Below are 23,738 nucleotides of genomic sequence, written 5' to 3' on the forward strand. Positions count from 1 at the left end.
ATTATAGGTAGGCTACATTAGCCAGCCTAATATTCCAACTAGAACATGCTAAAAACGTGTTCAACTTCATGGCTATATAGCTGTAGTTTCGTTTCACAACAAGGTTTTAGTCATCCATCGTGATTTCGCACGCCTAATACATTGCTGTGCAGACAATCCATTAAAAGCGCCCCCATAGACGCTCGGCTTTACTGGACTTCAATGGCACTACAGAGTGGGCTGGTCTCAGTGCAGAAAAAGCTAGATGTTTATTGGATAAACGCAGCAAAATCGTCATTTCCAGGGAAGCCCGGCTTCTCTGGGGGTGAATGGGACAGTGGGATGGCCCGGACGCCGAACTTCTGTATGATGATTGGAGGAACCGCCATAGTGGCTGGACTTTATTTGATTGACGGCATATGTCGCAATTGGACAGGAATAGTTTCAACAGAGAAAGACGGGCGCTGGTTTCAAGTTCAGGGATGCGTGAAAGTTACAGAACCTTACGGGGTTGGCAAGTGAAGTCGAGAGGCAAGACAAGTTGCAGCTAAAAATTTTAATTCTATTGCAGATATTGTACATGGCCTATCCTATAAATAAGCGTGTGTAATGTGGAGTTACAGAGTTCGTGATTTGCTTTTGTTTCAGTTGTGTATTTAGGCCAAGTTGTAGCCACATAGCTCGCTGTATAACTGTGTAGCTTGGCTAAATTAACATATAGCAGCAATAATATTAATTTAATAGTTCTAATTACGTTTTTCTGATTGTTTTAGAGAGATGAGATCTAAATAAATGTGTGACTGTCCCATTTGTGGGAGGTGCTATGCAGCGATGTCATGGCACCTCACCAATGGGCACCACATTCATAATCTGGAAGAGAGGGAGATCCTTTGCAAAATGGCATCAAAATGGCCTTTTCACGAGGAGCCCTGTCCAGCCGTGGGCTGTAGGTATAGGTATATATACCTGCAGTTAATAGTAAGGAAAGCCTGTTAAATGCAACTAAATGGCCTGCAACTAGGACTACTAAAACCGACATTATAGCCTACATTCCAGGTCCGATACACAGTCACACGCACCGACGTTACAAAAATGTAACTGTCGCTGGTTGGGCAGGCAGCTCACTGCTCTGGGTTTGTGTGTGATTCACCTAAAGCCTACCTTACATTGACAGACTTTGCAAAGATTTGGAAAAGATTTTTGAAAGGCTACAGTCTCAGACCCTCTCTCATCTAAAGACAATTCATTGAGTTTCTAGTCACAGGCCAGTCTCAGATTAGACTGTGGGTTACTATTTACAAGAGTGCTACTAGATTCCTTCAAATTATCTCCATCGTGCACGTATATCAACAGGAACTCGTATACGATAGCCCAGTGTTTCTCAACCTTTTTTCAGTCGCGGCACCCTTTACATGATTGAAAAATCTCAAGGCACCCCAAACCTTTTTTAAACTCATAGGCGCGCGCGCACACGCACACACGCACACACGCACACACACACACAGGAGTGTGACTTACACTCAGTAAGAGACTTGGGCCTGCAAGGATGAATACAGCCGCTCTATTCTCGCAGGAATGGATGACAGACACACACGTAGCTCCTGGTCCACAGCTCTAGGGCGCTCTTGAATCCGAACATGAGGTAGCATAATTGTCATCATACTGACGTTTCTCGGGCCGTTTTCAGACAGACGTGTATTTTCGCAATGTTCACGCCACAGACTTTTTACGGTGTTTTTTGTCTGTATGTCTGCGTATATCTGCTACCGGAACTTTTCCTGCTCATCATTTGGCCATAATGTTGGAACCACACCATATGAATGCAATCGCGGAAAAATTCTGCACTTGCCAGTGATGATCGAGAGAAGTATTACGTGTATAAAGCGCCCTAATGGCACTTAACAGTTTTGCATCTTTCTAACATGCTGCTGGTTAGCCTCCTCCATACTCCCGGTGTAAAAACAGTAGCCTACACTCTTCCGCATGCACAGCAGACAGCACGGCCGCATTTGTCAATATCTGCCCAGCAAACCAAAGCCCTTGCTGACGGTCTCTACCTCCTTCACTGAATAACCACACAATGAAGAGGAGATGATGTTGAGGGCCCAGGTTCAGATATTATTTTCAAAAACCTGTCCATGTTGCTAATTAACCGCTACACAATAACGCTATGACTTGACAACTCATCCGATATCGCACGCTGTAAACAAAAGTAACCAATTTATAGACGTCATACAGGCTACGGATTGCAGCTTCAGGGTTAGAAAGAAATATCTATTTTCTCTGATGTGTGGCCGCAATTTACTTATCTACGTGATAAAGCTAGAGGAAAGATTCCATTTTAAATTTGATTAGCCTAGTGTCAGACACGTTTCTGCGGCACCCCTGAGGAGGCCACACGGCACCCCAGGGTGCCGCGGCACCCCGGTTGAGAAACACTGCGATAGCCTACTCATATCAAAGTAATTTTTTCGTGTTTCTGCAGCATTGTTTCATGTGTGACATTCCTAACAGATGTAGAGCTGTTCTTTCATGTAGAATAATTAGACTAATACCGGTAACTTATGAAATGAAATAACAAATGATCATATAGGCTACAGCTGTGGCCTATTTTGCCCATTCCTGTTTGGTGTTGGAGCGAGGTCACTATTGGTTTGTAATGTTCACGTCACTATTTGCATGAGCCACAACTGAAAAGACTTCCGATAATATTGTCGTAACGGTAAAACTAGAAAAAGACTGCCTCCGACAGACTTAAAACCGCTAAGATTGGCACCTTACACTAAACGATTTAGTTGATGGGAGTGCACCGCGATTCCAATACAACTCATATGATTTTGGAAATTTAGTCGCCGACTGTTAAAACAGACCGTACAATGTAAGCCAGCTGTGTGTTCACTATGTGCTGTGTGTGTTCACTAATTCGGTTAAATTGGGGTAAATGCAGAGAACGAATTTCCCTCACGGGATGAAAAAAGGATATATACCACCAATTTCCGAAACACGGAGCAATGCGATGCATTCACATCATCATCTTGGTCTATAGACCAAGCAGTGGATGGATAAAGTCAACAATACTGTGTGGAGACATCTCAAACAATAATCTCTGAGATTACCTTGAAAGGGTGGCAAACACTTTGCCGTCACATTTCCCACAATGGGAGAGAGATGGTCTGTGTGAGAATAAAATGAATGTAAATATGCTGTTTTTCAGGCATAGCCTTAGATGTGCATGTGCTGTGTTTTCCATGGCCAAAAGTCGCCTGTTTTCCATGGCCCTAAACAAAGGCAAGATCTACCTTGAATCGTCGAAAGAGAACCAATAGCTCTTATTCTATCAAACATTAATGAAAAGAAGACCTATGGATAGGGTTTCACGTGGCCGTTCTGTGAAGGTACATTTACCTTTTTTGTCCAGTTCTCTCTCGAGTCGGGTGGCGAAACAGTATCTGTTGTAGAGGAAATGCATGACTTATGTGGGGTCGCAGGTGACGTACTGTAGGCTACCGCAAATTTAAAAAACCAGGGGCCTCATTTATAAAAATGTTGCGTAGAAACCATCTTTCATTCGATAATTTCTGAAATGATTGTACGTGTGATTCTGAGAAAACGAACGTACGCTCAAACAAACGTGCGTACGTCTCTTTCCCAGATGTGCATGCTATAAATCACAAATGATCTTGAAATTGTGCGCAGCTGAAAGCTTTTAGATCTCCGCCTTGTGAACGCCCCTAATTTATTTAATTAGCATATAAATGAGCTCATTCGCAAAGGCCAAATTCTCTAACTGCTACAATGGCGAGCAGGAAGAAACGAAATTTCAGCGAGGCCGAGATTGAAGTTCTCCTCACCGAGATACAACTACGGGCAGGAACATTGTTTGGGAGCCTGTCCAGTGGCATTTCAAATAAATCCAAATATGTAGCCTGCCAGTGTGTTTGCCAGGCTGTAAATGAGCAAAAGTCTCTTAAGAAGATTAGGAAAAAGTGGGCCGATTTAAAGTTAAAAAGTAAAAAAAACACCTGGCACAACATAAGGCCAGTGTAAAGTGCACAGGAGGTGGAAGGGGAGATGCAAGCCGCACTCCGGAGGATGACCGGATTGCCTCCATAATCCAGATTGCCTCCATATCTTTTATCAAAATACAAATACACTGTCGTAATTGTGCACGTTTATTTACAGTAACATAGACGAACAACCAATTCAGAGGAAAGCGGGCCATGGGAGACACCTCTCCCAAGCATAAGCAGCAGCAGCAGACAGCCGCAGAGCGTGCTACCGAAACTCCACGGCCTCCACCAGCATCCTCTTCGGGCTACTCAGCACGGGTCCTACATGGGAGGCCGTCCTACAGACACCAATAGACCTTTTCCACCAATAGAGAACTAACTCCGTTCCCGTTCGCGAACCAACATTTGAACCATTCGTTGCATTTCCACCAAGCAAAAGCCGGTTCGGAACGGGGCACCTTGGTTCGGAAGTCGAACCAAAAAATAATACGTTTTTCCTGCGAAACTGGAGTGGGTGTGTCATTGCGCCATTCAAAGGGAAGATGGCTAAAAGCTTGAGTTTTCCGTCCATATCAACTGTTGCCATGAGTAAAAACAATGATTCAACTAGCATTACACTGCAGACATTGACGAGCATTTTAAACAGCCAATTTCTGCTGTTTTTATGGGACAATTGATCATGTCATTCTCCCGTTTATGCATCTCATTAACTTTTGTTTTTGCATACGACACCCCTTGTTCATGACGCATCCTTGGTTCGGTTCAAGACTGGAGGAAGTGTGGGCTGGTTCAGTAGATGGCACCACGGTTCAAAGACTTTCGAACAGCACCAGTTCAACACCAGATTTGCTTGCGGTGGAAAACCGCCTATTGATGGGTTTCATCAGGTCGCTTTGCACAGGTGTATTAATCAAGCACCATGTAGTCTGCATTGATAATCAAGGTGCTTGATTTTCTACACCTGTGGAAAGGGACCTGATGAAACCCCTGAATTGGGAGCTGAATCATTCTGTTGGAGAAGTTGTTGCCGAACTTCTGTTGCGACAGGCTCTGGTTCAGATGAACCTAACGCTGTCCGCACCCGTAAAGTGCTTGCGCTAATGGAAAAAAAAGGGAAATAAAATGTGTGGTTTTCATTCTTACACACAGACATTTACCTGTTGATTTAGAAGGTGAATCAACTGTCTTCTTCTCCTTAGAGCAGTGGCATGGGTGTCCCATAAAGCAGGTAGGGGAGGGTGGGCTACCGCCGTTCATTCCGACATACCAGCACTCCGACATTGATGTCCAATTGTCGTAGTGGAGGCATGTCTCTTTATGGGAGAAAGTCCCACCACTCCGACATTTTTTTTTTTCATGGTCGCAGTGGCGGTATTTAACTATTTTTTCAAACAACGTGCCATTCCGACATGAGGTCATTAATAGGCTATAATGTCATAACTATATCCAATTGTGTAAAATAATAAAGATTCACATTTAAAATGCCATTGTGAAGACTTCTTGATATGGTTATGTGTCTGTTGCGTGCACGACTCGGGGAAGTTCTGACATGGCAAGTTTTCTTCTCCGTCTCATTATTCGCGGACTAAGTGGAGCTAGATTATTACTATAGAAGTTATTATTTTGCTGTCACTTCGTCTGTTTTATGGCCTAGAAGGTTGTATTTGGTATCTGTGGATAGCTCTAGCTCTCCTCTTTTATCTGACATGCAAGCTGTATCTTTTTAACCACGGTTTCACGAGTAAATCAAACGAAATAGCGGTAGCCGAAGCTATATGATTCTTATTTGTTTGTCACTTCGTCTGTTTCTATAACACAAAAGGATCGATGTGTTTGGTATCAATGGAAAGCTCTGTTTCTCCTCTTTCATTTGATATGCGTGTTATGTCTGTGCGATGCCTGGTCCCGGCGTAATTCAAGCGAGAGCAGTGGCTGCGTGGGTGAACGCAGAGCAATATAGACTGTAAATATGATACTTTCATTTTATTTTTATTTGCATAGGCTACTTGATCGTACAGACACGTGTCTAGTCTCGTTGGAAAGCCCCGGTTCTGAGCTCTTTCATGCAATAGGTCTCATCTCTCTGTGACTAATAATCGCGGGGCAATGTAACAGAGAAGAATGGATGTGTTTTTTGACGCACTTTGCGTCCGTCGGGCTCATAGGGTCCGTTAAATTGACATGGAAAAAAATAGGATTTGTAAACTGTCGGAATGGGGATACTAAAATGTGTCGGATTGGCAGCATGTCGGAATAACACCATGTCTGAATAGCGGCATGTCGGACGAAAGGGATGTCGGACTGGCAGGATGTCGGACTGCCGACATGTAACCGGGAGGGTGATCATCAGGGTCCATGTGCATCTCCTTCTCAGTAAATGCCACAGGGTAGGCCTTTCTCATCTTCCTTGCTATCTCACTGATATGTTTTTTCCCAGGTGTTGGGCATGCAGTTAAAAAATACAGACAAAATCTATAATAAACAGTAAAAATCTCCTTAGAGCAGTGGCATGGGTGTCCCATTCAGCAGGTAGGGGAGGGTGATCATCAGGGTCGATGCGCATCTCCTCCTCTCGCATCTCAATGCCAGAGGTGGAAAATTCCAGCTTCAGTGAGTAAAAGTCCGACCATGGGTGCCTCTCATTTGGGCTTTAATACGTCCTCCCTCGCTCCTCGGGCCTTGATCCTCACTGATCTACATAAAGAATGATGGGGCGAAGCAATGGGATTGTCCAGTGTTCGTTATCAATGGGAACGCCCCTTGAGGATCGAGGAGGCATAGACCTCTGAAGTTCGCCTACAAAAAGGATCCAAAGCTGCCATCTTTGCCCATATAAGGAGATCCGGGAGTTAATTGAAGCTAACTGCCTATGGCAAGTTGCATTGTAAGTTAGCTCTGGGGTAGCAAAGATCAAAGTGTGCCGTCTTCACCTACCGAAGATCACAGTATCCACTAGACGGCAGTGGATAAAACTGTGTAGCGAAAAACGTCTGCATTTCCAATGTCATCATCCCTGCGAGAGTTTAACAGGTGCGATAATTGAAAACCCCCATGTTATTTTCCCATAGAAAAAATCTCAAGATACCGGATCTCCTTATTTGGGCAAAGATGGTGGCTTTTTTGTAGGCGAACTTCAGAGGTCTATATTGAGAAGCACCTCTAGTATTGGTTCTACCTGTTCATTTAGTACAGGTGATCGCATCAATTAGCTGCTCTACCTAGCTGAAGAGTTGTGCTAATTAGAATCAGCTGGTTTAAATCAATGGTTGGCACAGATATGAGGTCTTTAACTCACTAGAGCTGGCGTTTTCTACCTCTGCTCAATGGCATGGCTCTGAGATATATTGTGTAGAACACAACAGGCAGATGAGATTATCTGGCGCACCTTGCTGGGCTCGTATAGAAGCTTCTCTCCCGATGCATCTTCCCTTTAGCATGCAGATAGTGCGTACCGACCATGCACGGGCATGGGCGGTGTTGAAGCGGCTTTCTTCAGGTGTTGTGTGGGTGCGCCACATTGGTGAGAAGAAGCCATGACTTCAGAGGATAGCCTCTGTCACTAATGATGTAGAGATATTTTGGTTAGGTTATGCATTTTAAAAGTAAGGAAACGAGAAAGAACATAAACAGTGTTTACCCAAAAGCCAGCCATGTCTGCCTGCTCCAGTCTCTAGATGGTTCCCCACACTGGAAATGCGCAGGATGAATGAGTCGTGCCTCGACCTTGGCCATTTTGCAACAGTGTTCACAATTGCCATACGAGCATTGCAAATGCGCTGCATGTTAATGGAATGGACGTTCTTCCTTTCAACATAGGCATACTCATTCACATGGGGTTCTCGTATGGCAATGTGGGTGCAATCTATTGCACCGATGACATCGGGGAATCCTGTTGTGCGCAAGAAGTCTTCCCTCACATCTCGCTGTTCTTCGACGGTATATGGAAACTTGATGAACCGCGGGGACAAACGAATAAGTCCTCGAAGAACATCAGACAAAATCCTGCTGAACGATGGCTGGGACATACCTGATCGGTCTCCAATTTCTCGTTGGAACGTTCCTGTAGCCAGAAAACCAAGAATGGTTAAGATTTGCACTTCAACAGGTATGGCCTGGTTGCGTTTGGTGCGCCTCTAAGTGCGGGCCCAGTTGGTCAGTGGTCACAGAGCTCCAACAGAGTGGTAAACTAAATCAAGAATAAATCAACGCGGGATGCAAACTCGGGTCGACCGCATAGCAGGCTGTCGCTAATCCGCTACACCACAGAATTTGTTTACATCCCAAGTAAATCAAGTAAAACAAACTAAGAGATATTGCTGTTAATCGATAATTGCAAACAGGAGTGTATTGAAGCAGCGATTTACTCACTCTCGAGAGCAGAGGCCCTGCTTTAGCAACAATCTCCAATATAGATAGAAAATGACTCACGACACGTCTCGCATCAGCTACCGTCTTCAGGAGGCAAAAAGAGAAAGTGCCAGGGTGCATGCACCTGTATATGTAGGGGTTGATTGCACGCACGGAGCTCACCCTCTCGGAGAGAATGACCCATACTGTGGTGTGCTGACCGATATGAAATAGCACTGCGTTTACTTGAATATATATATAAAAAAGGAAAACAAATTTTACCCTTGAACAAGGCTGTTCATACCTTGTACTTTCTCTTGAGGTTGTCCCACTTTTTGGCACACTGGGAGGGGCTGAGGTTTTCAATCCCCAATACTTTGATTATTTCACTGCAATCAAACAAACTCCACCAGATTAGTCAAGCAAAGAAGGATCCAATGCAACCACTACGGTTTCCTTAGAATGTTTTATTTACTGACCTAGTGGTAGTCCATGCATAGAGAGAGAGAGAGAGAGAAACCCAATCCGCACCACTCAAAAGAGGCGTACAACAAACAAAATGTTCAGGTTGGAAGCTTTAGGCATCACTTAAGTCTGTATTCATCAAAGTCAGGTGTAACACAATTTTTACAGTGTTATTTTCAGGGAAGTAGAATAGAATAGAATAGAATAGAATACTTTTTTGATCCCGTGAGGGAAATTCAGTTCTCTGCATTTAACCCAATTTAACCGAATTAGTGAACACACAGCACACAGTGAACACACAGTGAGGTGAATTACACAACCCAGAGCAGTGAGCTGCCATGCCCAACCAGCGGCGCTCGGGGAGCAGTGAGGGGTTAGGTGCCTTGCTCAAGGGCACTTCAGCCATGGTGGACTGGTCGGGGATCGAACCGGCAACCCTCCGGTTACAAGCCCGATGCGCTAACCAGTACACCACGGCTGCCCCAGTAGTGGAAGCTAGTAGTGGAAGTAGTGGAAGCTAAATGCAAGTAACCCAGTTTACCCACCTCTGACATTTCAGTATCCTGTTATTACAGTTTAGCCACCTTTTCAATGTTCCTTTCACATTGAAAAGGTAAACACACACAATATGTAGGCTACACTCATCCGAAAAAATTATACCACATGGCACAGTCCACCTTACCATGATCACAGTACACAATAGTGTTACATATATAAGATAATGCCTGAATACCGCCTGCATTGTGTTTGCCTCGTGACATTAAGCATAAAGCTGAGTAAAAATGAAAACACTCACGTCCAGGCCTTTGTGGCGGTATGCCGCCTCCCTGTAAACAGGACCTGGATCAGCCTTTCTGTTTGCTTCTCACTCCCTGTAAGTATTACAAAACAACACTACACACTAAGTACCTACTGCCACAAGGCTCCTATCTTCACAAAGGATTTTTAATAGACAGGTCAAACAGTTTTTATGGAATAATGTTAATAGTTGATGATATTTTGGATATTTTATGTTTCTTATAGCATATTTGTTTTCTTTTATTCTTGTTTTGTTTTTATGGGATGTCCTTTCTGTATGTCTTTTTAGCCTTCTAGAGTGTGCGTTATATTGTCTATATGTCCTGTCTATCTGTCTGCTTTGTTGTGTCTTAACACCAAGGACCATGCTGGAAATAAGTATTGTACTTTTGCATGTCATCCTTTGGATTTGTCTTATTTTGAATCCAGAAATAAATCAAATCAAAATCAAATCTAAGTGGCCTGCACCACTTGTAAATTACATAAAGTATGCGAAAATGCATATACATTAATAATATTATTAATCTATGCATTTTCGAATACTACCAGGATTTTGTAGTGCTAGCTGAGGCCTAGCCTACCATATAGAAGCGCTGAAATAAACTAGCCTAGGCTATGAAGTAGCCTAGCGTAATTGGCCCAATTAAGAAAGAATAAAAACGCAACGCTTCGACAAACATATGAACGTCTGTTGAGTAAACCTGTTGAACTTGTGAGGCCGCTTGAGTGAATGACATGGGGTACAATTAGGCTACCACTTCCATTTAAACGTCGGCGTCCCCATTGTTCTTGAACTTGAACAGATGTGATGATTGAGGCGGCCTTTTTAAACGTTATACAGGATACGTCATCCATGCGTAGCCACAGAACGTCCATCTCCGAAATAACACTTCCACGTGGGATGGTCTTGTGTTTGCTCTCGTATCGGGATTTCCACTTCCCTCCTCTGTCCTCGGTCTTGACATGAATGAGGTGTCCTTGTGACGTCGACTGTGAACGATTTCCGGTGAACGAGGATCGAGGAAGGAAGGAAGGACCGATAAATCTCTATATGAGAGGCACCCTGGGTGAACCCTGCCTGACCTGCCAGCCATTTTGGATTTTGCCCGGCAGTTCAGGCTGGAAACCTGCACATTTAGCTCCCCTGCTTTCCGTCCTCAACCTTTGGGTCCAATTACAAACTAGCTTAACCAAATAAAAAGACGCACCGGATCGTTGGTCTGATTGGTTAAAAGCGTGCGGAGTCATTTGAACGATGCCCATTGATCACGCCTCTTGTGCAGTAGAAATAGGGCACATATGTTCAGTCTCAGGTTATCCACTCTGCTGACCATCTGTTTGGTGAGTGAATCATACCCACTGCCTACAACTTCACCTTCAATGACATCAGTAAATGCCACAGGGTAGGCCTTTCACATTCTCCTTGCTATCTCACTAATATGTTTCTTCCCAGGTGTTGGGCACGTGGTTAAGATTTCACTGACAGTGAGCCGTATGATTTCAAGTCTCTCACTATTTGTTGGTTGCTTTACAGTTTCCAGCTTTCTGATGATTTCAGATGGAAATTGACATGAAAAATCACAGTCTCCTTTTGTAAATGAATGATCCATGGGAAGTCGAGTCCATCCCTCTGTTTCTTCAGCCCTCTCTGGCCAATTGGCTCTGTCCACCTGTACCTTACATAGTTCACAAAGCTTTTGGAGTGCCCGCTTTATCTTCGTTTTGCTTTTCATTTTGTCTCTGTCACAGTCCTTGTGAAGGTGGACACTCAAAGCCTCCAATTATCTTTTCAACTCATGCTCTTTGTATTTTTTGTAACCTTTTTTTTAATCACTTTAAATGAACAGTCATCCATCTCCTTGCTCTGCTGTTAGGCAGCAGGTCAGAAACCAAAAGATCCAAATTAAAAGGCAACCATAAAATCATCAATCAGCCAACTTCCATGCAGACTAACTCAAGAAAGAATGACTAAATACCAATTACCACCAGGTCCAGCTCTGTTGCCTTACAGCATCACCACAAATGATTGCAACCTGTTGTCAATGTAGGCTTAAAATAAAGACAACACAGAACCGAGTTCATACATACATGCATGATAAATTACTCCCACCCCAAACAACAGAAAGTATATACTGTAGCTCAGTCCAAGCTCGCACACATAAAGTGCACCCTTAGTTTCAAATCCCCAACCCAAAAGTCATATAAAGCGCTACTACTCCAGGTGCGCACAAAGTCTTCTGGAAAAGTAATCCAATTGTCCAGTAATCAAAAATACACAAAAGAGTGGAGGCCTACAGCATAGAAAAAAAACAAAAAAAACATGGGCTCACCACACTGAAGGTCCCGTATGTCCGTAAAGGTCCCGCACTACCAGTTCTTACCGAGTAGGGACATCCCTCTCCATCTTCAAAAAAAGTCTGAAAACCAGTTCTTCAGAGAACATCTCCTCTCATAGCCCTACAGCTAGTCTTGCTTATCCTATGGACAATTGCAGTCATTGATGCACTTGTTGTTGTTGTTTATTGTTGTAAGATTTGTTGTTAGAATTGCTCTTATTAAAAGCTTAAAAATGTTTTTACCATGTTGTAAGTTGCTTTGGTTAAAAAGAGTAATGTAATGAAGTCCCATTCCTAGGACTGCCTTACCATTCGTCTGTTGTTGTCTCCTTTCCCGGATTCCTGGCCCACGCATCCTAGCGACCCATTACTTTCCTTGAAACAATTCCTAATCCCTATGGACAATTCATTCTCTACACTGGACTATTTTAACTTTCTGACACTAAAAATATACCTTATTGTATTGTAACTGACCCTAGGCAGATGAGTTGGGCCCTGGAGTCGTGGGTCCGTCTGTCCGAGGTTTCTTCCTATGTATCTCTTCGCCTCTCTTACTCATGGTCTCTCTCTGAATGTTTACAGTACACTTTGTAAAGTGCCATGAGACATGTGTAAAGTGTGGGCGCTCTATAAGTGAAATTAAGTTGGAATTTGGAATTAATATCATCAAGGATACAATCCATCCTGCCCATCAGCTTTTTTTCTCTGCTACAATCCAACAAGTGCTACAGGAGCCTGGCAGTACAGACCACAAGACTAAAGAACAGTTTCTACCACCAGGCTGTCAGATTTTTAAACTCACACAGATAGTCTTTCCTCACAAGGAATGCACTTAGCACTTTAATCATATAAATGTGCAATACTATGTGGCGCCTTGCACATGTAACTTTAAACAGAGCAATACAAACTGCCTCGCCAGAGACTTTTTCTATGAATGGAATTTTAATTCTGTCTATTCATTAGTGTTTTTTTTATATATATATATATTGCTATACTTATACTGTATTTTAACAAATAACCTGTCAAATGGAATGCATGCTGATATAACTTGAGTGTATCCTGTTACACACATTGCATTGTAAAGTTGACCTATACATATGACAAATTAACAAAACTTTAACTGTCCTGCCAGTAAACGTGTCCTCTGGAGAACTGAAGAATGTGCAGAGCACCTCCCTCACTTGGCTAGCCTCTCTTGAACCCCTCTTCCCTTTCATGTTCAAAACTGGTGACCTCTACCCAACTGCTCTGATTTTCAGTGGGATTAAGGAGAAAGTTGCACAAGACCCAAGCAGAATTTTTTTCAGGCGTATAGGTTGATTTCTCTGGAATATACAGCATCTGGAGGACAGGATGCCAAAGGCACTCTCCACCACCCTCCTTGCCCCTGACGGCCTACAGCTGTAGAATTCTTCAAGTGGGTGAAAGGGTAGGGCCTCAATAGGTTCGTCTGAAATGGGAACACTGTGGGTGCGTTTCATGCAGCGTTTATACGTCCTCCCTCGCTCCTCGATGCCTCGATCCTCACTGATCTATATAAAGAATGATGGGGGGGAAACAATGGGATAGTCTATCCAGTGTTAGTTCTAGATCAGTGGGAACGCCCCTCGAGGATCGAGCATCGAGGATCGAGGAGGCATAATGAGAGGCACCCTGTGTCATCCACCATTACAAATGGCATATCACCCAGTTGAGCAACTCAAGCCAGACAGACACTAGGTGGCACATCAGAGTTTTTCCACTCCATCTCCTTCCCAAATCTGAGCCAGCATTCACCCTGCCATCACTTGTACTGTATGTCTGAAGTCCCCCACTTGGAACACTAAATCTGCAGTAAGCATCCACAAGTGGCAGAGGTACTCCAGGAAAAAAAATCTTTTAGCTCAAGTATTGACTTTCAATTGCTGTTAGGCAATTTGTAAAATCACTTTTCCCCCAAAAGCCTTCAGTCACCTTCTTCCACATTTGTCATGTTGGCAAGAAATATGGACAGAATTGGCCACAGTTTTGTGTCAGTCTGTAACTGAAAGCAAATTGATCAAAGTGACTGGTGAAAATGGCAGTTTTTTAGAATTGCTGGCTTATGTTCTATGACATTATAAGGTTGCACTGCAAAAAGATCAGTCCAGTATCTCATTTAGGACCAGGAAGAGGCCCAAATCAGAACTGAGTCAACTGACTTCCATGTGATGCTGTTTAAAAAATAAATCTCGTCACATTAACTAAAAATCGGATTTAGGATACACCACCTAACCATAGCACTCTGGTGACTCCCACCGGTGTCTTTACAAAACAAATAAATTAATTAATAACAGCAGGTACGTGGGGTGCTTTTTTCTACTGTAATAAAACAGTGAATCACATATTAATTGTGCATGGTAGTACTGTATAAGGTGTACCATAATTTCCCAACTATTAGCCGCAGCTTACACATTGATTTTGCAAAATTTCTTCAGCTATGAGGTTAATTCACAGGAGCAGTTAATATTGCCTTTTTTTCTTTTTACTTGAAGATAACACTGTCCTGCGGCTCATACGCAATGCAGCAAATACACAGGAATCTACTGTAGAATAGTATAGCCTAACAGGTAGTATTGTGATGGGTCGTTTCATGCTTTTCACCGGTATCCTACCTAGATGAGTTTCTGTGGATGAATATCATAATGCCAGTTTCAGTCAATTGGACTAAATTTCCAGGTTTACTAGGGTGTGTGGGGAATCTGATTTTTTGTTCTACTTACAAACATCTTCCAGCTCCTCAGCTCCCACTCAAACTCCTCCGAGAACTCTGTATGTGTTTGTGCTTCTTTGAAAAATAGAAAAAACAGATTTCTACTACAGTACACCTACATAGTCGTGGCTGGAATTACAAAAACGTGGCACTCATACATTTGTCCCTTTTTATTGTTAAATTACATCTTTTACACATTTGTAGGCCAACAGAACACTGAGGCCAAAAGTATGTCGACAAACTGCTACAGTATTGTAGGAAATCTATGCCTTTCACAGCAACATTTTTTAGTATTACAAATTAAAAATAAAAAAGGGGATCAACATTTTCAGTGCAATTTCTGTTCAGATCTAAATCAGATGAGAAAAGACAAAGAACTGGGGTTACTACGTTTGCTTCTGCTATGTACAATACAGCCCTTCAGGCCCTCACATAGAGTTCACATTAAAATCTTACTGTCCTTGATCTTAAAAGCAACACACCAGCTTTAGACTTTCCTTCACATTAAAGCAGGACACAGCCCTATTCTTGGAGATTCTTTTATTGCGTAATCAGAGATTAAGGATTAATGTTCGCTGTCTGCTAGCCAAGTCAAATAATGAGATGATGGATTTTATTTTTGTATTTTTTTTTCTAGCTGATTCCATTTTTGCAGTCTGTCTGGTTACACCTGCCAAAAAAGAAATAAACATTTCATATACAACCGTTGTGAAATAAATAAATAAATAAACGACAACCAAAAGATAATTTTTAGAGTACACTGTAGTCGTCTTGATGACACATGAGGTTCTATACAACATGAGCTGCCAAAAACAGCTGTTAAATGACACCTGTTCAGCAAAACAATGGGAGGGAAATCATTGTCTTGCCATGGCACATGTAGCAATGACTTCTGCAATGTCTATATTAACAAATGTGCATAGACCCAATCAGTTAAAAACTCTTTCATGATTGGCAGTTTAAACTGGCTTATTATATGGCTCTTAAATCAGTGGATCATCCCACCTCTCAGAGATCTGATTCTCAATGATGACCACATGAAATAAAAAAAAGAAAAGAAAAACACTGCTGCCATTAGGCAAAGTGTTTTGTGCTTCAGATTCACGTATCTGTGATGGAAGTTAAAGATTAAACACTGTATGTTGCTATGCAACACCTACATCTTAACAAGTTATGTTCTATTTTCTCTCGGCAAAAACAATGGAATGGAAACAATGCAATTTTAAAAGACATATTGTGTGAAGTTTATTTTGTCCTTTTGCCAAGTAGCCATATAATAAATGGGATAACCTAGTCCACCAGTCACTTCTGGAAACCGAATCATTTCAGAGGACTAGCAAGCAGTATTTGGATTTGTTTTATGATACTGACCAATGGAATATGAGTTATCTCTTGCATAACATAGTTGATCTGTCAATTGTAAAACAAAAAACAAAACAAAAACACACAGTTATGGGTCACATTTACCTTACAGTGTTAACACCTGGAAGAGTCTTTATACTATGTTATTATGAAAACAACTATATTTCTTCCAACTGACAGAGACAGAGATTATACTGATTGGTTGGTGTTTACATATACAGAAATACTGGTGTTGGAGTATGAATTTAGGGCAGAACAATTAATTAATTATATCATGGTATCTTCTGAACATTATCACAAAGTTGCTCCTAACATGCGCTGAAAAATAAACTGGCACAATAATAATCCAGTGTGTGGCCCTTACATTAAACAAAACTAAAATGGACAAATCACACATCACAAACACAAGGCCTATGAAGACCATTATTGTTCAGTTTCTCCAGTACATACTGTAAACTTAAAATTCAGAATTAAAAATGTGTCCTTTTGCATATAAATTGTAAGGTCATCAGAGAAACAATAACACTAATCTAGTTGGTCCGTGTAACGCTTTGCAGTGCTTTGTTCTATTTGCAGATTTCACATGAAAATAATGAAAAATTTTTTAAATTTCTATTATTTATTTTTCAGACTACTCGGTAAATTGATGATTGTTGTGTGTTTTATTGTTTTGCATTGAGTACACTTGGGATTTTCTCCTCAGAAGTTCGAAAGTCAAACATTGACTCATATTCTAACTTTGTGTTTTTGCGCTTGGGGTTGGACTGAACCATGAACGCTGGGGGTTACCGGAGAGTTGCGTTGTGGCCCAGAGGTTTCACTTCACCCGATGTCTGCTTGGGTTAAGATGGATGTAATTAATGGGCATAGCCTACTTTTGTCAACTTGTTGTTTAACAGCTTCTGTAGGCATGTTGGTGGAGAGGTTTTAGTTCATGGGTAGGGTTGCTCACATTTATTCAAACCGTCAACAACCGTGAACAAATGCTATCGTAGGCTTGCATAGGCAGCATGAAAGCGTCACCGACTCCGCACCATAGACCCCCCCCCCCAACACACACACACACACACACACACACCAGCACCATCAGCAGAGATTGCAACAAGTGCATGAGACAAGTTACTGTAGGCTATCTGAAGGACTGTGAAGTCTAACCATCGAGGGCGCAGGTGAGGGAATGAGGAGTTGAGCGGTCCTCAATCGCCTCCAGTCGGTCTAGATAGGCCTACGTCTCGAGCTCACTTGGCATGAATTTGACTTGATAACTCGATCTGTATCATTTATAGCCTATCTCTGCAACTGGCCAGAGGCGCCACGTAGGCCTATACATCCCTTGGCGCGTTTGGTTCAGTCCAACCACGATGCAGAAATGGAAAAATGGAAAATTGGAAAATGGACTCAATTTTAGTTTTGTTTCAAATTCATTATTTACCGTTTCAAAAACCACACTCGAAAGTTAAAATATAGCATCAATTGTCCATTTGCTGAGTAGTCTGACAAATGGATAATGAAAGTTTTGAACCCATTTTCCATATTTTCATGTGAATTCTGCAAATAGAACAAAGCACTGCAAAGCGTTACACGGACCCTAGTTCATACTCAATCTTGTCCAAAGAATCCATTTCTAATTATGAATCTTACTCTTCACACCAGAGACCTGCTGTCACTCAGGATGCATCTTTGTCTGTGCGCCACAGTTTTTCCTTGACTTCAGTGGGCAAGGTGTTGAAAAGGTCTTCTTCAACGTTGATCCCACTCCTTCTCAGCAGATGGCACTCCCCCAGTTCGACAGGTAGACCCTCCAATCGATTGCCTCGGAGCTCCAACTGCTGGAGGCTTGTAAGTTCGCCGAAGCGAGATGGTAAAACTTGCAAGTAGTTATTCCCTAGGTTAAGTGCACGCAGCTTTTTGCACTGGAACAGCTCAGGTGGGAGAATTTCAATCTGAAAAAGGTGAGGGGAAAAAAAATGAAAACGTGTTTATGCTTAAGTCAAAAACGTGATGTTTTGATGATCTTATCATGGATAATGTATATTACAATATAACATAGCCTTACCCTGTTTGATGTCACAGCGAAGTACTGTAGATTTTGTAAGAACCCAATGTCAGCTGGTATAGAAGTGAGATTGTTGTGACTCAAGTCAATAAACCGCAATTTGCGGCAGAAGAAGAGTTGGCTTGGTATTTTCTCAATTTTATTTCGATTCAGGTAGAGTCTCTCCAAATTTGTTAGGGTGCCTATCTGGATAGGAATGTAGGCAATCTGGTTGTACCAGAGTTTGAGGCAAGCAAGTCTATGGAGGTGCTGGAAGCTTATGATTTCTTCAATGGTTTTCAAGTTGTTGTCCTTCAAGTCGATCTCTTGAAGATTGTGGAGGCTGAATATTGAGTGAGGAATGCGCTCCAAATCACACCGAACAAGCTCAAGTTCGGATAGGTTCACCATTTTCTTCAGGCTGTTCAGTACCATCAGTTTTGTGCCTTCGTTATTCACTGACAGTTTCTGCAGGTGCACCCCAACATCTGTAACAACCTGTGGCAGCTTTGTGAGGTTGCTTTTCAGTCGCAAAACCTTCAGTCTCTTTAGTTCCCGCAACCCATCAATAACTATGTATCGATTGTTCTCTGAACTAAGATTGCCTGTGAGATGCAACTCACTGAGATTCTTTAAACTATAGATCCAGAGTGGGATTTCCTTGATATCTGTGAACTTTATGTGTAGGGCTTTTAAATTCTCACGCAGAAACGCTAGAGCCGGCGCCTCTATTCTTGCGGGCGTGTGATAAAGCCACATCTCCCTTAGGTTAGTGAGTTGGGCAATAATTGGCGGTATGGTAACATCAGGTATCAACTCAAGTTTTAAGACTTCAAGCTCGACCAGGTCAAACACAGTGTCTGGGATACCACCCAGCATAAAGAGATGGAGCTCAAGCTTTTCCTGAGAGTTTTTAGTGATTCGCTGCCTAAGTTTGTCCAGTGTCCACTCATTGTTAAGATTAAGCTGCCTTAGTTTATTTTCGCTCACCTCAGACAGAAAAACAGCAAACCGCTTAGAGTAAAGGGGGTCATACTGGTCTATCATGTGAAGCATGAAAGCAAAGTCATTTTTGACATCAGGTATGTCACTATAACTACTTTCTTCTCTAATGGACTCAAAAGAGTACTTTTTGAGAGAACGACGGAGCATCCATCCCAGAGTGTACATGCAGATAACCCCATAAACAACTACGAGACTTATATAAAAGCAAGCAAGAATTTTGAAGAGGGTTGCAAGGGGATGCGTACAATGGTACATCTGATAGCCTGTGAGATTCTCAATATCCACGCTGCAGTCAACATGGAACTGAATGTTATGCACATAGAAGCCTGTGTAGCAGATAATCACTATGAACTTAATCACTTTTATGGTGGTCTGCCGAATATACAGTCTGTACACTATGTCCCCTTCTTCTACATGTATGCGGAATTTTTTAACCTTTTCAAATAGAGCTTTGGCCTGTTCACCCTCTTTTTTGTCCAGGACGCCAGAATCAGAGTGGTCCACAATGCCATGTTCAAAACGAGACATGGGGGGAATCATGGGAACTGTGGCCTCAACATCATCACTGAGACACGACGCTTTCTTGTCCAACGACCCGTTCATTTTTCCTAGCGCTTTAGGGTCGCTCTCCTCAACCACTGTCTCTGAAAGTGCTCGCGTTGTCCAAGGGGAGTCAAAACATTTCAGCAAAATGGATACGAAATGCTCGAGTTTAGAGCTTGTCCAAGGGAACTTAAACCAGAAGTTGCTACATGCCAAAAAAATGAGGGTGTGTAGTAGCACCAGGTATGGGAAATACTTGGCAAACCAGTGGAGTTTATTCTCATAGCAGACAGCATCCACATAGTTGTATTGGTGACGATCAAGGTTGTACTGGATCCCTTTCGGTTCTAAGAGTTGAGCTGCCGTGAGGGTGGAGTTGAAATACTTCCTGCAAGTCTTATTCACCACCCATTTGCAAGGCAAGCAAATCATTTTGTCTTGGGTGACCTGCAGCGTTCCTCCAAACACGGCTATCATCAACATCACCACAGAGATGTAATCCGTGAAAACGTCCCACCATGGTTTCAGGATACGGTACGCCGGTTGGGTGTCCACAAAATACCGCAGCTCCGTAATGGGTATCATGATTTACCTAGAAAGTAAAACATGTAGAATTAGAATATAGAGAGAGAAATCCAATGATCCCATGAGAGATTTGGCAATAACATCCTACAACAACAAACTAGGCGTCAACAAATTAATGACTATATCTGTAACGTGACACTACAACAGACAAAATGTGACAGATGTTACACAATCAATCACACACAGTGTGAGACCAGTCTGACAGATGACAGACATGTTCTGGAAACTTAAGACAGTTGGCGAACTGGTTCACAGAGGGATCCAGCCCAGACAAGCTCTTTTTTACATTGGTTGCACTGCACTGGAGCACACAATATTATCATCTACAGTGTAGATTGCAAGGTTCGCGGTTTCTAAGCTAAGACATTTTTTGTCACATACGGCAAACATCATCTCACCGTCTGCTATCTGCCTGTGCCCTGAATACAAAACAAAAACGCAGTCTCTGTGGACAGCCCAGGCTCCAAAAGCAAGTTGGTCCAGTCTGGACCATAAAAACATAACAAACTGTTCCAGTTTATCACCGACGAGATGCGGGTTTAGGACAGTTTCAACATGCACGAAGGGCTCTACATGTAGCTCATTTAAATTTCCGGTGGAGCATTAACTGTGTTGCGGCATTTTCTGTTATATTTTGCTCCTTACATCTTCATTCCGACACTTAATATCTTGTTTGCCCAATAGAAGCGTAACAATTTTAACGCATAAATCCTTCTTTATCGCAACGTGCTGATTTACTGCGAGCAACTCCCAACCAGGTCCGTGTAGACACTCATTACATTTACAATAGCGGCAGGTTCAAACACACCTGGCTCCATTGGATAAATGAGCTACCTGAAGAGCCTTACGTGCATAAAGCCTATTGCACGGGAGGGAGTGGCAAGCTCTCTGTTTTGTTAGAATGTCAACAGAAGTGACATGCATCAATGGTCCCTGGAAATTAGGGCTACATTTTTTGTTATTATTCATCTTCAAAATTATAATTTGGACTAATGAAATGTGCTTATAGCAACGGATGCATTCAATCGGGCAGCTCACAATTCTATTCCAATATTCAGTTTTACCTCATTTTTTTTTTTTTTTTTTTTTAATATGACCCTGCTTGTGCAACAGACAATGAAGCTCACCTCAGGGGTGCTATCTATCTATCTCTTCTATCTATCTATCTATCTATAAATCTATCTATAAATGCAAGGAACGTCTGTCTGTGTGTCACTCTGTCTGTCTGTCTGTTCCACGCATAACTCTCGAACCACTCATCCGACTGCTCTCAAATTTGGTGGGTGTCATCCTAATGGCACGAGTGTGTGCAGTGCCAACTTTCATGTTATATGAACAAAAAATGGCACATATATCGGCCACACAAGGTGCAATTGCCGGTTGTGCCTTAATCTCTCAACACTGTAGCCACTCCCCTTGCACACAAAAGCGCACCAGTCACTCCCTCACTGCTGCTGCTTGACTACAGACTGAACCGTAGTCTACTCCTGAGTTGAGTTTAGACTACATATATATACACGACGAAAATAAACGTGTATAAACATGTATAGGCTTCATGAGGGAAATAAACGTTAACTCTACGAACGTAACTTCACCACATGCGAACTGGGTTGACACGTTGCAACTTTGAATAGAACATAACACTACGTTGCATCCAACGTGCCAAAACACTCATGTTTCTGGCACATCTTCTACGGGCTCTGCACTAGTTCTTCTAATGCACTTGACATGCTCTCCATTCAGAAGTGGTCCAACTTAAAGTTTGGAAAATTGCACTGAAGATAGACTTTCAAAGTGAAATGTCAAATCAAATCACACATGGATTATCTGTTAGAAAACCCAATGAGATATGTTTCCCAAATTCTGCGGCCCTACAGCAATGCATTTAATGTAGCTCCCATATGGGAATCACAGTTCAGTTGTGGTCTCCAGGTTGATTTCTTGGTCAGAATGATGGTCATTGCTGGTCACAGTCAGTCAGTTGAAAAAAAGTTATAACCCTGCTGTAGTTCATGCACGAGTCACTTTGTTCACTCCCTAACTTCTGCACTTTGGCCATTAGGCTATTACAGTACAATTTCTGCCCAATGCATTGTAGGCCACAATTGATAACGGCCTATCAACCAAGAACAGTCCATGACAGGCCTATTTCTTTTTTTTGAGAGGACAACTAGGCAACATTATAACATGGTTTTGAAACATGTAGGCATAATAGTCATACAACGTTAATGTTATTTTGTCTCAGTTATTGCAATGTGCACTGGAGGTATTAAATAGCGATATTTTGTCATGTTATCTTTGGCCCGTAGCCTACTTATTATATGATTTTGTTTATAATTCAAATGACCACGTTTCATTGGAACGCAGAGTAGTGTATCAGACGAATCATGCGATTTAAGACTGTGTGTTATAAGTGGATTAACCAATACCATTTTTTAAAAATATCACATTTAACATTTGTTTAATACCGGTGGGCAATGGTGTTTGCAACGTTAACGTTATGATAACGTTAGCTGCAAAAGGATGTCGACTGAACACAAAAACGAGCAGTTTCTGGCTGAAAACTGCGCAAGTTGACTAATTATTCTGGCCACTAAAGAGATCCACAGAATTTCGCGTAGTCAAGTTATTTCCGCCAAGACACCGAATTCGTCAGGTGATTGAAAGGGAATTTTATTCCAAATCATTAACGCAGTAGCGGTAAATACATTAACGTTAGCCATAAAACCTTAGGTTAGCTAACAAGCTAACGTCAACAGCATAAAATGTCTCAACTCACCCTTGTGCCTTTCGCAGTCAGACCAGCTGATGGTTCACGTTTATTGTAAGTGGTCCGACTTTGCTATTTGCCTAGGAGATAATGGAGACCCATTTCTACAGGACCAGAATCCTCTGGTTTGCCGATGTTGTATATTATAATATGATTGTAGTTTGTTCTTCTAAACATGTTTGCAGCTGCCTCTGGTGCATTAAAAAATCTCTTGTGTAGCCCGTGTAGTCATGCGTGTAGTGACCATGACTAATATGGCCCCTAGTCGTCATTTTTTCTTTCAAAATAAAAGTCTAAACGTATTCATAGATAGACAGATTGTAGACTGACCTAATTTATTTGTCATATGAGAGAACAGTATTTTCCTCAATAGGTATACGCATAAAACATGGTCATATCAGATAGTCACATAGACATAGTCCTATTTAAATGAAATTACTTTCACAATTGAGGAAACAGTATGAGAAAAAAGATCTCATAGCTTGCAAACATGTGTCAACTAGGCCTGGTAGGGCAGGGTGCGCAGAGGGTGGCATTTTACTGAGACGCTAGTATGAGATCAGATATTTTTTTTTATAATGATGTATGCAGCTATTTTGATAGTTCAAATCAAAACTGTTATGTAAACCCTGTCACAGCTTCCAGGCCGATCAAGGAATCTGCCACAGTCTCTAATCTCAGCCAAAGCCATGCACACATCCACTCACACTGTTTTCTTTTGCTGTGATAAAGATGTAAGATTCCCTTTCCTCTTCATATTCACTGCAAAATT

General features: G+C 42.1%; 1 protein-coding gene across 1 annotated transcript; it reads right to left on the reverse strand.

The window, feature by feature from the left end:
• Nucleotides 1–17,207: 17,207 nt before the first annotated feature.
• Nucleotides 17,208–23,181, reverse strand: lrrc8ab (leucine rich repeat containing 8 VRAC subunit Ab). The gene is made up of 3 exons (XM_062516572.1): nucleotides 22,976–23,181; nucleotides 18,085–20,203; nucleotides 17,208–17,971 (listed from the first exon to the last, which is right to left on the reverse strand). The coding sequence occupies exons 2-3, from the start codon at nucleotides 20,194–20,196 to the stop codon at nucleotides 17,696–17,698; spliced, it is 2,388 nt and encodes a 795-aa protein (XP_062372556.1). The 5' UTR covers nucleotides 20,197–20,203; nucleotides 22,976–23,181; the 3' UTR covers nucleotides 17,208–17,695.
• Between the last annotated feature and the right edge of the window lie 557 nt (nucleotides 23,182–23,738).

Source organism: Sardina pilchardus, chromosome 16, assembly GCF_963854185.1.
Source record: "Sardina pilchardus chromosome 16, fSarPil1.1, whole genome shotgun sequence".
Classification (NCBI taxonomy): domain Eukaryota; kingdom Metazoa; phylum Chordata; class Actinopteri; order Clupeiformes; family Clupeidae; genus Sardina; species Sardina pilchardus.